Genomic DNA, 15,356 nt, shown 5'->3' with positions numbered 1-15,356 from the left:
TAAATTTGGGCTGCTCTTTAATTTTTGTTTTGAGAGCTAGACATTTACCAGCATACCGTCGATCTACAATCTAGTCTGGACATCGCCACAGAGGGCTGCGTATGGAATCCCTCACCTTCTGGATACAGGACTGTGCCCTTCTAGGCTATTCTTGCAGATATCTATAAATGACACATGCTCCCTAGAAACTTAAACCACGAGCAAAACACACATGCCCCATCTTTAATCACGCTGAACAAATAAACCAGAAATGATGTTTACGAAATCTGTCAATCTGAAAGAAGCCTACCTAATATTAGTTCTGAATCTAAATCTGAGTACAGCTGGGTTTTTAAGACTTCATGTTACATTGCTGCAGGCTTCTCTGTGGGAGCGGGACTGTTTAATTACCTGTCCCAGCTGGATTTAGCAACTAAACAAATCAACCGTTTCATCTGTCTTTCAGTTGTCCACCCCTTTGGTATTCTGAGTTCTTAAGAGAGCAGAAAGTGCTAAAATGACAGAAGTGGGTGCAACAGACAGATGATTGATGCCTTCACGCACATCACATGTTATGCTTTATTGATGCTTATTCAATGTGCTTTGCAAGGGGGGTCCTATTTAAATTGGCAAAGTTAATGAGCAGCAGGATTTTCATGATCCTGATATGACAAGTAAAGGATACAAGGAAATATATCCAAGGAAAAGTATGACTGGTGTGTGATTTACTGTCAGTGCTAGAATGATGAAAATCAAATGAGACCAAGCAAGCTAGAGCCCTTCAGCTTGTGAGTGGAGGGACCTGTCACAAAGCAAACCACAGGTTATTCATTTGCTAAAAGCTCTACTTTAGGACCTGAAAACAAGATATAAGAGTGCTCAAGTGGGAATATAAATGATGTTGCTTCAGGGGAAGAAACCCTTCTGGAGACGAATAGATATGTCAGTAGGATGGGGGAGGATGCTTCCAAAAAAGCTGAACTCAAAATAAAACAGGACAAAAAGAACCTCATGATTGGTTCTTGTCTGTCTGTCTGTCTCCCTCCCCACCTCTCCCTCTCCCTCTCTCTCTCACACATACACACACACACGTGCGCATGCACACACATACACAAATATACACTGAAGATGTATATTACAGCTGGTTAACCGTCCGACTCCAGCTCAGGTCATGATCTCATTGGTTTGTGGGTTCGAGCCCCGCGTCGGGCTCTATGCTGACAGCCAGCTCAGAGACTGGAGCCTGTTTCAGATTCTGTATCTCTCTCTCTCTCTCTCTCTCTCTGACCGTCCCCTGCTCATGCTCTCTCTTTCTCTCTCCCTCTCTGAGATAAATAAAACATAAAAAAAAAATTTTTTTTAAGATGTTAAATGCCCTTTATGTTTAAAAGTTAGAGGGAGGGGCACGTAAGTACTTCAGTTGGTTAAGTGTCAGCTCTTAAGTGGTTAAGCATGGCTCAGGCCATGATCTCAAGGTTCATGGGTGTGAGCCCCACTGACAGTGCTTAGCCTGCTTGGGGTTCTCTGTCTCCTTTTCTCTCTGTCCCTGCCCTGCTTGTGCTCTGTCTAAAAAATAAATAAATAAACTTAAAAAATTTTTTTTAATTAAAAAAATAATAAAAGTGGGAAAGAATTACTAAATTTACCATAAATAAAAAACAAACTTTCTAAGAATGAAGCTGCAATTTTTAAAAATATTTTATAGTTTATTTATTTTTGAGACAGAGGGAGACAGAGCATGAGTGTAGGGGGAAGGGGGACCAGAGAGAGGAGACAGAATCCGAAACAGACCCCAGGCTCTTAGTTCGCTGTCACCACAGAGCCTGCTGTAGGCCTGGAACCCACGAACCGTGAGATCATGACCTGAGCCGAAGTTGGACGCTTAACCGACTGAGTCATCCAGGTGCCCCTGAAGCTGCAATTTTCAAACTATCAGTGGAACATAGCATTAAAGCTTCTACCCATCTAAAATTTTAATTCTAAATATTAAAAAATATACACTATGCACTCTTTTGTACAGAAAGGTTCTTTCCAAGTTGCCTAACATCAACATCAAGAAGCAACTGGCATTTATCATTTTGTTTGGCAGTTATCATTTTAAATATTGATGTTACCTGCCTAGCTCACATGACAGTTGAGCTTTTGACACCTGATCTAACACTGCACTTACGACTCTTGTTCTACCTTTGTTGTTGGTATTTCCTCCATCTGGAATCTCCAGTTATTTCCCCAAACCCATTCTTCAGAATATACTTCAAATGCCATCCTCCCAATAAATCTTCATCTGTATTGAGGAAGTACCATCCCCTTCCTTGAACGAATGAAAAGCCTTTTAGCAATAGCCGAACAGTAATTCTTAGTGGAGGCAAGGAAGGAATCACAATTTCCCTTAGGGACCTCACCACAAACTACAGAATTAGAATACTGGTCAGGAGGAACAAAATAGGACATGTGTATTTTGAAAAAGCTCCTGTGTCTGATAGGCCACCTACCCGAGAGGGCACCAAAGTGACTATAGTACTAGATTCTGTGACATGTGCTCCCAACTCAAAAAAGAGACCAGCAAAATATAAAATCACACACGAGACTCGAAACAGTAGTTGTCTCTGCAGAGAAGAATAAGGGGGCTGGGATGGGAGAGAAACTTACTTTTTACAGTATATACTTATGCAACTTTTTAATTTTTGGTCTTTTTTCTAATATTTTATTTATTTTTGAGAGACAGAGTGGGACAGAGAATCTGTAGTAGGCTGTGCACTGACAGCAACAAGCCTGACGTGGGGCTCAACCTCACCAACCGTGAGATCATGACCTCAGCTGAAGTTGAACTCAAAACCAACTGAACCACCCAGACACCCTTTAATTTTAGGTCATATGTATTTATTATGTATTCAAAAGAAAAAAGAACAGCACAGGTGTAGAAGCCAGGTAACCCTTGAGTTGTTTCCTAATTTTGCCACTTACTAGCTGCATGTGATCTTGGACTAGTCCTTTGATCTGCCTGGCACTATTTCCACATATTAAAATTGGAAAGAAGAAAACAGTTGCTGACCAATAATGTATCTGAGAAATAAGGGAGAAAAAATATTTTTTCCAAATGTTCATTTTTAAAGAGTGTTTGGGGTAGGGGCATAAAGAAGGCGAGAGAGAATCTCAAACAGGCTCCATGCTGTCCACACAGAGCCCAGTGTGGGGCTCAATCTCATGAACCGTGAGATCATGACCTGAGCCAAAATCAAGAGTGGGACGCTTAACTGATTCAGTCATCCAGGCACCCCAGGAGAAATGTATTTAAAGTAAAGAAACTGAGAGCCCCTGAGTTGCTCAGTCGATTGAGCATCTGACTCTTGATTTCGGCTCAGGACATGATTCCAGGGTCTGGGATTGAGCCCTGCATGGAGCCTGCTTGAGATATTCATTCATATTCTCTCTCTCCTTCTGTCTCTCTCTCTCCCTCCCCCCCCAGCCCTTCCCCCTGCTCACACACCCACATATACTCTCTCTCTCAAAAAAAAATAAAGAAAATTTAAAACTTTAAAAATTAAAAATAAATTGGGGCTCCTGAGTGACTCAGTCAGTTAAGCATCCGACTTTGGCCCAGGTCATGACCTTAGGGTTTGTGAGTTCGAGCCCCACGTCAGGCTCTGTGCTGAAGGAGACTGGAGCCTGCCTTGTATTCTGTGTCTCCCTCTCACTCTATGCCCCTCCCCCATTCAATCTTTGTCTCTGTCTCAAAAATGAATAAACGTTTAAAAATATTTTTTAATATAAATAAATAAATAAATAAATGATAAAGCAAAGAACTGACCCTGGTAATCGAGTGTTAATACCCACTGCAATTCCTGGGGTGGGAGTGGGAGTAGGGGTGACTGATACATCCCACTGCCTTAAAAATTAGCTTTGTTCATATAGAGTGAGGGGAAAACTCAAGTTTTAATGTTCTTTGGTTCAGAGAATATAATTCAGGAAGGAAATAAAGTGAAATCTGCCAGCCTGTCTTGTCAAAACCAGAGAATGGGACTTGTTATTTTTGTTTCCCACACCAGGGATTATTACTAATGCTCACTCCAAATTACAACTGATGGCCAGCAGAAAGGTCACTGGCATGAGCTTAATGCTTCTCCCTCACAGTGCTGTGATGTTCTTAATAGTAAACAGTTGCCAAGAAAGCCATCCCTAAAAGTACAAGTCTCCCCAGATGCGGGAAAACTGTTCTCATGTCATGATTAACGGCTTCCTAGAAGCAGCACAGCTAATGCTCAAGCCAGTGTAAATTGCTTTCGCTTCCCTCTTTCCCCACAACTCCATCCACCTCGCAAGAAAACCTTATCTATTACACTGGCCAGTAAGTAATATGTGAAGATGCTTCCTGAATTGTCATCCCTTCCAGAGTGGTGGCAATGGAGAAGCAAGCTGGAGTGACCACCTGAAGACAGCTAGGCCCTTAGGAATACCAGCCATGCCTATGCAACATGGCTCTCCTAAATAGAAACCTGATGAGATGGAAGAAAAACCTACAGCCTTGACCTCAGACGTGGACACTGCACCCCTTAACTTTTCTACTGGTGTTACCTGACACCACAACTGAAGCCCGGCTTAGCACCACGATTCTGGAAGCCCTGTAGCACCTGGTCTCCCTCACCAGCCTCATTTAACATTCTAGTCTTCAGGATGCCTGGGTGGCTCTGTCAGTTGAATGTCCAATTTTGGCTCAGGTCTTGAGTTCACGATTCATGGGTTCAAGCCCCACATCGGGCCTTGTGTTGACAGCACAGAGCCCACTTTGGATCGTCTGTCCCTCATGTAAATAAACTTAAAAAAAAACAAAACAAAACAAAATTCTAGTCTTCACTCAGTTTGACCCTAACAACTTCCATTCTCCCCACAAGTTGGCTCTATCTTCCCACAGGGATTTTACACCTGCCAATCACTAGGTTCTCCACTCCACACATCCTTATCCTTCAAACCTGGGCTCAGAAAGGCTTTCTCTGGCTCTCTTTCCAAAATGCTCCCTCCTCCCCAGCTCTGAGATCACCATTCTGTTTGCTCCTTTGCATCACTACTTATAATCTTCAACTATTTTATCAAGCTACCTTGCACTTGTTTATTATCATACCCTTACCCAAAGCCAGAGTCTAAGCTCTAGGAGAGCAAAAACCTTTTCCATTTTGCTGTCCACCATTGGCAGCAATGTCTGACATGGAGTAGGAACTCAGTCAATATTTCAGAGATGAATGAACGTGCCCTAAGCTACAACCTGTCCCCGCTACTATCTGGCTGTATAATTTGAGGGGAGTCATTGCACTATGCAAACCACAATGTCCTCCTCTGTGATGCTCTGCTAGGATAAGAGTCTCGTTTCGTACTGCAGGGGGAAATGAGAAACTGAGTCAACAACCAAACTCCTAATTATAAGAGGATTGTTTAAAAACCATAATTCATCAACATACAGAAATAATCTGTGGACATTTATCAAGAGATTACAGAAAAAAGTAAAGACGTGAGAACATGATATGCAAAAAGTACACATCCCTTCTCCCTCACACATACATTACATAAAAGGATGGACATGCTAACTACAAATATGTAAACATATACACGTAACAACTAATCATGAAAAGAGAACAGTGCAATTATGCATGACTCAGGGCAAAAAATTTAAAGTAAATACTTTGGCACAACAAAAGTTCAATTAAATAATTAAATGTTTTAAAATAGCTTTTTTGTAATAAAGGTTAGAAACTAAAAATGAAGTGCACAACCGGAAACAAAATCACCACTTATTAAACAATTCTTATGTGTTAGCACTGAGCTATATTAAGGCATAAGTTATATATATTTATACTTAACCTCCCAATAAAGGTATTATTGTTCATATTCCACAGAAGAAAAATTAGGCTGCTTATTCCACCTCCTAAAATGCTTCCTTCCAATGTCACCTTCTTAATGAACCCTTCCCTGGTCAACTGATCTAAACTTGCTAACCCAGCGTCTGTCCTGAATTCCTCGTTCATCTTCCCTGCCTCAATATTCTGAGTGGTGCATATCACCAATACTACATAAATTACTTCTTTTCTATCTCCCCTTTGAAAAAAGTTCTATGGGTGCCTGAGTGGCTCAGTCAATTGAGTGTCTGCCTCTTGATTTTGACTCAGATCATGATCCGAGGGTCACGGGATGGAGCCTGCATCGGGCCCAGTACTACATGTGGAGTCTGCTCAAGATTGTCCCTCCCTCCCCCCCTCCCTCTCCCTCTCTCGCATTGTCTCTCTCTCTCTCCCTTTTCCCCTGCTTGTGCACACTCACTTGCTGGCTCTCTCTCTCTAAAAATAAAATAAATCTTTAAAAAAACAGAAGTTCTAACAGGGCAGGTTTCCCCCCTCCTCTGTTCTCTTCTGAAATGCCAGCAGCCAGTAGAGGACCTGACACAAAGTAGATATTAATAAATATTTGATGAATGAATAATGAATGAATGAATGTACAGCTGAATGCACTGGTGAATTTCTATGAGTTAGTTCTGAAAGTCTATTCAACTCAAAGCCTTGCTGTGTCTTTATACCAGAATTACTGAGTACAAATATGTATATTGTATAGAAGTTGATCAGGAAAGAAAATGAAATAAGTAAGACTAGTGACAAGGAACTAGAGAATAAATGTAAGACAGAACATATGCCTGGAAAAAGTGCCATTTTTAAAGATGTGCACAAAGTGTGGTTACTATACTTTTTTTTTTTTTTAACTCATCATAGAGTATGATGACACAGGGTCTTAATGGCTTTGAAGATGGGAGGGCAGACAACTAGAGCTGAGGTGCATGTGGAACTGAGCTTCAGCTAAGCAGGTTTCCTTGAAGGGGGTCTCATGAGTTCGAAAGCTATTTGAACAAGAAGGCTAAAACCCAATGAGAAAATCTCTGAAGGGGTGCCTGGGTGGCAGAGTTAGTTGAGCATCCAATCTTCAGCTCACATCATGATCTCACGGTTCGTGAGTCTGAGCCTCTCTTCCAGTGAACTCAAGCCCCACTTTCAGCTCCACACTCTCCCTCCGTCTTTCTCTCTCCCACTCTTTCTCTGCCCCTCACTCACTCACGTGCTGTCTCTCTCTGAAAGAAAGACAGGAAGGAAAGACAAAGAAAAAAGAAGAAGGAAGGAAGGAAGGAAGGAAGGAAGGGAGCCTCTGAAGAGCCAAGATTTTAGCATCCCAGAAGTACTGAGGAGACAGAACTTGAGTTCAGGTCCCATAAAGAAGAGGTGACAGGTATACATTGCAGACTCGTGTGGAATACCTGAAAGGCCAGGCCTTAGGAGCAAAGGCAAACCATAAAGTCTAAACTTTACCAGAACCATACCTCTGCCACATCTCAAAAATCATCTACTCTCCACCATCACCACACACACACACACACACACACACACACACACACAATATACTTTATCAGAGAAAAGAATGAGTCCCCCAGACAAAGATAACATCACCTGAAGCCTTTTGTAGTTGTCCTATATAATGTTGGGCAGTCAAGTACCATATGGCATGATGAGAGAGACAACCAAGTAATTACAAGAGAAAAGATCAAACAATAGAAATACATCCAAAGGTGATCCAGATATTAGAATTAACTGTTTAAAGTCCTTATAAGCTGTGATTAATATGTTCAAGAAATAGAGGAAAAGATGGCATATACAGATTTTTTTGTTTATATATTTATTTTGAGAGTGGAGTGAGGGGCAGAGAGAACAAGGGAGAGAATCCTAAGCAGACTCCTCACTATCAGCGCAGAGCCCAATGTGGGGCTCGAACCCACGAGTTGTGAGATCATGACCCAAAGTGAAATCAAGAGTGGGATGCTTAGCCAACTGAGCCAATACAAATATGCCCCAGCAAATACAGATTTTTTAATTGCAAATTCCATCAAAGAATATAATCTAAAAAGGAATAAAACAAATTCTAGAAGATAAAAATATAACAGATAAAATTAAATACTCAATAGATGGGCTTTAGAAGATTAGGCACAGGAAATTTAGTCAACTATAAGACACATAAATAGAAAATATCCAAATCTAAGAGTTTGGTGTATATTAAAGAACAATTTTAGGGGAAAGCATCATTGATTTTTATGAATGATAGTAAAAATAACACATCCTAGTATATACTTGCAAGTACCCTAGGCACAGCATATTTAATCCCTATGCAGCCAATGAGGTAGGCAGTATTCTATTAATATCTCCTTTTAACAGACAGCAAAACTGAAACATAGAGTATAGATAATTTTATAAGCTAGTGAATGGATAAGCCAGAATTTGAATGCAGACTGTTTGCCTCCGGAGCCCGTTCAGGAAAATGTACTGCAGTGACAATAACAACTGAAGTTTGGTGAAGTACTGTATCACTATCATCTTAAATTAAATCCCTCTCAGCATAATGGATGGAATTAGTAATTAGTAACTACTCTACTCACGATTTTGTAAATATTTTGAATTTAACTCTATTTAATTTAAAACTAACTATAAATTGTGCTATGCTGCTTTCATATTGCCCATCTGAGAAAAGCCTGGTCAGCTGGCCCAACAGGCACAGCATGGAAGTGAGTCAAAATGCAGGTTAGCTTAGGAGCAAAGAAATACTCTCTACAGTATAGCCTTGAAAATTCAAACCTAAATTAACAGCTCATACGATATAAGATTATGGAAGAGAGATATTCAGCACAAATACTCAAAGAAAGAAACAATAGAATTATCTAAAGAGATAACTTCTGGGGCGCCTGGGTGGCTCAGTCGGTTAAGCGTCCGACTTCAGCTCAGGTCATGATCTCACAATTCATGGGTTTGAGCCCCACATTGGGCTCTGTGCTGACAGCTCAGAGCCTGGAGCCTGCTTCAGATTCTGTGTCTCCCTCTCTCTCTCTCTGACCGTCCCCTGCTCACACTGTCTCTCTCTCTCTCTCTCTCTTTCTCTCTCTCACAAATAAAACATTAAAAAAAAATTTTTAATAAATAGATAACTTCTTACAAAACCCACATGAGACACAGAGAACTCATCTTGAAAACTGCATATGACAAAAGAGTTTAAACTAGACTTAGCTCATATATCTATTTGGGATTATAGTATAAATTCTGAAACTATTCTGATAAAGAAATCTTTCCTTTCTCATCATTTGTTGAGAAAGCCACCAAGAAGGCTTCTCTAAGAATCAAATGCCCTGCTTTTGATTACCCAGAACAGGGACTATAAAATTAATTATAGCAGAGAAATGGGCGATGGGCATTGAGGAGGGCACTTGTTGGGATGAGCACTGGGTGTTGTATGTAAGCGATGAATCACGGAAACCTATGCCCAAAACCAAGAGTACAATGTATACACTGTATGTTAGATAACTTGACAATAAATTATATAAAAATTAAATTAATTAATTTGCAGTGAGAAAAAAATAAAATGCTAGGGAAAACTGTCACTGTCACCTTCTGGCATTTTGCCATTAGCAATAAAGCTCTCCAAATATTTTTTAAGTTCGAGGAAAAAAAACCACTGTCTATAATGCACTTGTCTTTAGACATCTGGACCTGAAAGATTTTTTTGTTTTATTTTTTTTAATATTTATTTTTTGAGAGAGACAGAGCGCAAACAGGGGAGGGGCAGAGACAGAGGGAGACACAGAATCTGAAGCAGGCTCCAGCCTCTGAGCTGTCAGCACACAGCCTGACACAGGCCTCACCCTGGAGAGTTGTGAGATCATGACCTGAGCCGAAGTGAGACGCACAACTGACTGCACTATCCAGGTGCCCCTGGAAGATTTTTTTTAAAATTTTTTTTAATGTTTTAATTATTTCTAGGAGAGAGAGAGAGAGACAGCGTGAGCAGGGGAGGGTCAGAGAGAGAAGGAGTCACAGACTGAAACAGGCTCCAGGCTCTGAGCTGGCAGTCAGCACAGAGCCCGATGCGGGGCTCGAACCCATGAACCGCAAGATCACGACCTAAGCGAAAGTCGGACGCTTAACCGACTAAGCCACCCAGGCGCCCCCTGGAAGATTTTTTTTTATAAGTCTGTATTTGTGGTCCTGATTTTTAGCAAGCACTTTAAAAGGCCTGCTAATAATATCTGAAAGGCTAACACACTCTGCACAATGTTACTCTGTGCACTACTTTAAAGTGGGCAGAGTAATCAAACCTGGGTTTGGTTTCTGAAAATGGCACAGGCACCCCAGGCTCTTCCCAGGCATATGTAACCATCACCTTTCAGAACACTGAGAACCTACCACATTCCCAGAAATCATCTACGACTAAATTCCACAAACTTTGGGTCACAGCACAAATTTAGTTTCTTCAACAAGGGCTTAGGGAAAGTTCTTCAAGCAACAAAAAACTGGAAACGTTTTTAAAAAAATAATGCTTACCTTTGAATATTTTTGTAACTCAGCATCATCTACAATCTGTGTATCCAAAGTAGCAACCTAAATTTACAAGAAAAAAAAATCCAGTATCTGTAAAAGCATAACTTTATTTCTCCTTAGGTTTTCTGAAAATACTGTAAACCTTATTTATTAATAACACCATCTAATCTCCATTCTCATCATTTTTTGACATTTCTGAAATCCGTAAGTATAAAGCATAATGTAAAATTCCAGCAAATATTTTCTGTTTTGTTGTTACTGTTTTCTTTTTTAATTTTTTAATGTTTTTTTAATTTATTTCTGAGAGAGAGAGAGAGAGAGAGAGAGAGAGAGAGAGAGAGGGAGAGACAGCGTGAGCAGGGGAGGGTCAGAGAGGGAGGGAGATACAGACTCTGAAACAGGCTCCAGGCTCTGAGCTAGCTGTCAGCACAGAGCCCTACCTGAGGCTCAAACCCACGAACCATGAGATCATGACCTAAGCCAAAATCAGATGGTTAACTGACTGAGCCACCCAGGTGCCCCTGTTGTTACTATTTTCTACAGCAATCCTTCCCCCTAAATTACTCAGAAGTTGAACCAGAAAGTGATGGGCAGACACATACACTATTTTTAAAAAGCCATGCCCCCTAAAATTTAAATATAATATTCTGTTAGAAAGAGTCCATAAAAATTTTATTCTTTTAGCAAAGCCAAGAGTTATCGTCATTTTTGTTTTTAAATCCAGGCTTTAAAACAAAGTTTGCAAGGTCAGTAAAATAAGATGTGCTTGGAAAAACTGAAGCATCTGACTTTCTACAGAAAAGCTCCACCATTTCCCTAGGAGAGTTGGCTGGCAAGGACACAAACAGAAAGACCTGGCCTGGTGAGAGGCTCATGGAATACTTAAAGCTTTTAACCCTGGCCTAAAACTATTGTTCTAAGCTTCAGTGGTGGAGAGCCACAGGAGTAAATGCTAGCAAGCAAGATACTTTACTGATGATTTGCATCTGTGGGTTGTTAATAAAATATGGTACATCTGGTGGGAGGGGCTAAGTTAAACAATGATCCAACTAAAGCTTCTAGAAATACTGCACTTCACAAAAGGAGATTCTAGAAGAAAAATGAAGAAACACTGGAGTAAATGTGTATGTGCATGCAATTTTAATCTTGCCTGGTTTCTCCTTTCTGCTTCTCATCCCTCAAAACAGAAGAACTCTTAATGAATACGCTGTCTCTTTAAATTCCCACCCTCAGAGTAGGTCTCCTCTTTCTAGCTAATCTGTGCTTGACCTCACTGTATGACAAATGAAATTTGGAAATATGGTTAGAAGGGCAAAGTAAAACTTTAGCAAAAAAGAGCCCATTACAGAACTGGCCATTTATAAATATTCAGACACCAAATAACTTTGAATATCAAACCACAAAGAATAGTAGAAAAGGTTATTATTGGCTAAAGTGATAGATAGCCTAATGACAAAACAGCATTTGAAATCTATGAAGTAAAGAAGCACCCGTTCATGAGAACCAACACGCAAGTACAAAATTAGCAAGAATAGAGCACAGAATATTTTAATTCATCTGAACAACATTGGAAGTTTTCTGACAATAGTGGTTGTATGTTCTGAACCGAGAAAAAAAAAATTCTCCAACCAGCCAACAAGTTCTAATGATAAACACACGTAAGAAAATATGAATGACAATAGAGATTCAATAGAATTTATTACTAATGCATTTAGTGAACACTGTAGAGGCTTTTCTATGCACAGCTTTCTGCTTTCACGTGGATTCAGAGGGGGGAATGTAATCAATCCCTTACTCAATGAATGTAATAACAGGTGAAAGAAAGTCTAATGGACCACTGGTGCTATAAACTTCTGCCTAACCTAAATTACTTCCTGTTCTCCCTAATCCATTTGATAATCATTCTTTCATTTTTCTCATAAAACTGTAAGATTCTTCATGAAACATAGGACTAATATCCACAGCCCTTTCAGTGTACAATAAAACAAACAGATCATAAAAGCAATCATAAAAATGCCAGCAATTTTAAGCAGCTGATACAGGTTATAAATTCAAAGGCAAGCTTTCTAAGATTCCTCTGCCTACTGTTGACTTAAATGTTTTCAACACGAGCTGAGTGTCTGCTAATTGTAACTGAAACTTGCATGCGGTCCTTAATTGTTCTTACAGCTTAAAATGCTAAAAGAGGGGGGAAAAAATTGATCCGCTAGGGAAGAAAGGCAGGAAGAAAAAATAAAGGCAAGCTGGCTATTCTTGGACTCTCCCATATTCTTAAACTGCAGTGTCAGGTGCTTAACATGAATGAGACGTGAATGTTCTTTATTACAACATTTTAACATACCATTACTTCATAATCTGGACCCAAAAGGTTTTCCCATCTAGATTTCAGCTCATTTTCTGGAGAGTCAGGAACTTTTTCTGGATTAAAAAAGAAGAAGACGAATATTGAAGCTACTGTGAGCCAAACATACTTACCTACTAAATTCTTCAATAACAGCACAGTTCCAGTAAGTAAAAGGGAAATGAGTAAAAAGGAAAATGCGTTAACTTGGGTCTACCAGGTAAAGTAAATCAGAGGTGACTTATAAGACTAGTGTAAAATGTAAGGCCAATTGTGACCAAATTATGATGGGACTCTTTTGTTAAGAACTATTTTAAAGGGAAGAGGAACTGATGAGTTAGAAATGAAATTTGAAATATATGCACTTTAGATGTAAACATCCTGCCATTTATAAGAAAAATACATCTGGCTTTGCTTTACAATATGTTAAGACAAACAAGGTTTAATTTAAATGTTAATCACTTCAAAGTAAGACTTTCCACTCACCCATAGAAAAAGTACAAATTATCAAAAGACATCTTTACTATCAACTGGAAATATCAACACAATCCAGTCAGAATTCTCATTTGTGTAGATATAAAGGCTTGTCTGGTGTAATTCAACCACGGAGTCGCAGGAGCTTTAATATAATAGAAACTCTGGTTTTACTTTGGTCTTCTGTGGTTACTTGGTTATTCCTTTGTGACTCTTAAGTATAATATTGCATTTTTTGCATAGGTAAGAAAACATTCAAGAACTAAGACAGATTTTAAGTGTCCTGCCTGTCCTCCATATGATCTTAGCCAGAAGCTCAGGGCACAGTTCATAGTCTGAATACTGCCTAATAGGCAAAAGTTAAAGTATTGAAAATACAATTTCAACTTATATCCATAGTAGCAGAAAAAGCAAATGTTCACTTTTTTTTCTTTAAGTTAAAGAAAAACTCTTCATTTTGTCACAAGATTAAACAAGTCACAGAACACTTATTCCAGTGGACATAACCATCTGTCTAAAATGAAACATAACTTGCAACATCAGCTCTTTCAGTCTTCAGTCCAGATAGCTCATCTTGGGTGTATATAATACTTAATTACATAATGCAAATCATCAAGTAAAACAGGCTAACCTCAGAATTCGGAGACTAATAAACTAAAGAGCTAAACTCACCAAACATGCAAAAGAATATCCCCGAAGTAACTCTATCAAGTGATATGCTAGGTTACATTAAAGGGATAACTAACCAAAGGTCTAATTAAAAACAAAATATCATTCATGTGGGCTCTGCACTCTGTGCCTATATATTGCTGTCAACACTTCCATAAGAAATTACATGAAGAGTTCTACCATCTTTGTTAATTTCTTCCGGGCAGCAGTTTCTCATCTGGTAAGCTAATTTGTAAGTTTAAGAACATGATGTTTAAAGACAACATCTCACACACTTGTATAAAATAATGATATTTCACCTACAATTCCTTTTAACTTTGTCATCTTTCAGTTGGACAATGAAGTACAGATAGTGATTGAATTTCAAAGCACAGCACAAAGCTAAGTACCAGAAGAAAAAGACTAATTTCAGCAGCCCAATGAAACCTGAGCTACACAAAATGACTTGAGAAATGAATAGTATGAGCGCCTGGGTGGTGCAGGCATTTAAGTGTCCAACTCTTGATCTTGGCTCAGGTCATAATCTCATGGGTCGTGAGTTCAAGCTTTGCATTGGGCTCTGTGCTGACAGCGTAGAACCTGCTTAGGATTGTCTGTCTGCCTCTCTCTCAAAAAATGAATAAACAAACATTAAATAAATGAAAAGTATGATGATCTGAAACATTATTCCAATGGTAATGAAGGGGAGCAGAATATGCCACCCCAAAATATGCCATTTTAGCACATGAAATTTTTTTTTAATTTTTTTTTAAAATTTATTTCTAGGAGAGAGAGAGAGAGAGACAGCGTGAGCAGGGGAGGGTCAGAGAGAAAGGGAGACACAGACTCTGAAATAGGCTCCAGGCTCCGAGCTGACAGTCAGCACAGAGCCCGACGCGGGGCTCGAACCCACGAACCGCGAGATCATGACCTAAGCGAAAGTCGGACGCTTAACCGACTAAGCCACCCAGGCGCCCCTAGCACATGAAATATTTTAGCTAAAGACAATCAGGACCCAAAAGACCTAGGAGAAACTTTTACCTCTCCCTTAACTACCTAAAAGAATTTAGATAGGAGGCCTATACCAGAAGGAGCTATTACCAGAAATACTTATTTTTTCTGAAAGAGCTGTTGCCATGATAGAGCAGACTTTTAATCACCAAACATTTGCTCTTCGTATCACACTGCAAATGACCCTCCTCCTCTTTGAAGCCGCAGATCTCTATCCCATTCCATAATTTAGGATGCCATGTAAGCATCAATTGCCCAACTTACTCTTGGGTCTCATATTTTTACAGAGCTTCCATATTTATAAAATTTGTTTTTCTCCTGTTAATCTGTCTTATATCAATTTAATTAGTAGACCAAAGAACCTAAAAGGGAAGAAGGGAAAGTTTTCCTGCTCCTACAGCAAAAAACAAAAGCTAACTTCTTAGCAGTTCAATGATTTTGGTCTTACTCTCAATCTGAAATTAAACATACTCATGAAGAAAAAATGCAATGAGATTGATCCAAAAAGAGCAGAATAA

At 39.5% G+C, this 15,356-nt stretch overlaps 1 protein-coding gene across 4 annotated transcripts in view; it reads right to left on the bottom strand.

The window, feature by feature from the left end:
* Nucleotides 1–15,356, bottom strand: part of PATJ (PATJ crumbs cell polarity complex component) — a 391,357-nt gene that overhangs the window by 339,094 nt on the left and 36,907 nt on the right. For all 4 annotated transcript variants that reach the window (XM_077768086.1, XM_077768084.1, XM_077768085.1 and 1 more), the window contains 2 exons: nt 12,706–12,782; nt 10,368–10,424 (listed from right to left, as the gene is read on the bottom strand). In XM_077768086.1, coding sequence (XP_077624212.1) covers nt 10,368–10,424; nt 12,706–12,782 — 134 coding nt within the window. The remainder of the gene's footprint in view (nt 1–10,367; nt 10,425–12,705; nt 12,783–15,356) is intronic.

The sequence above is a fragment of the Crocuta crocuta genome, unplaced genomic scaffold (genome assembly GCF_008692635.1).
Source record: "Crocuta crocuta isolate KB4526 unplaced genomic scaffold, BGI_CrCroc_1.0 scaffold85, whole genome shotgun sequence".
In the NCBI taxonomy this organism is placed as follows: Eukaryota; Metazoa; Chordata; class Mammalia; order Carnivora; family Hyaenidae; genus Crocuta; species Crocuta crocuta.
This window is presented reverse-complemented; position numbering and strand designations above follow the sequence as displayed.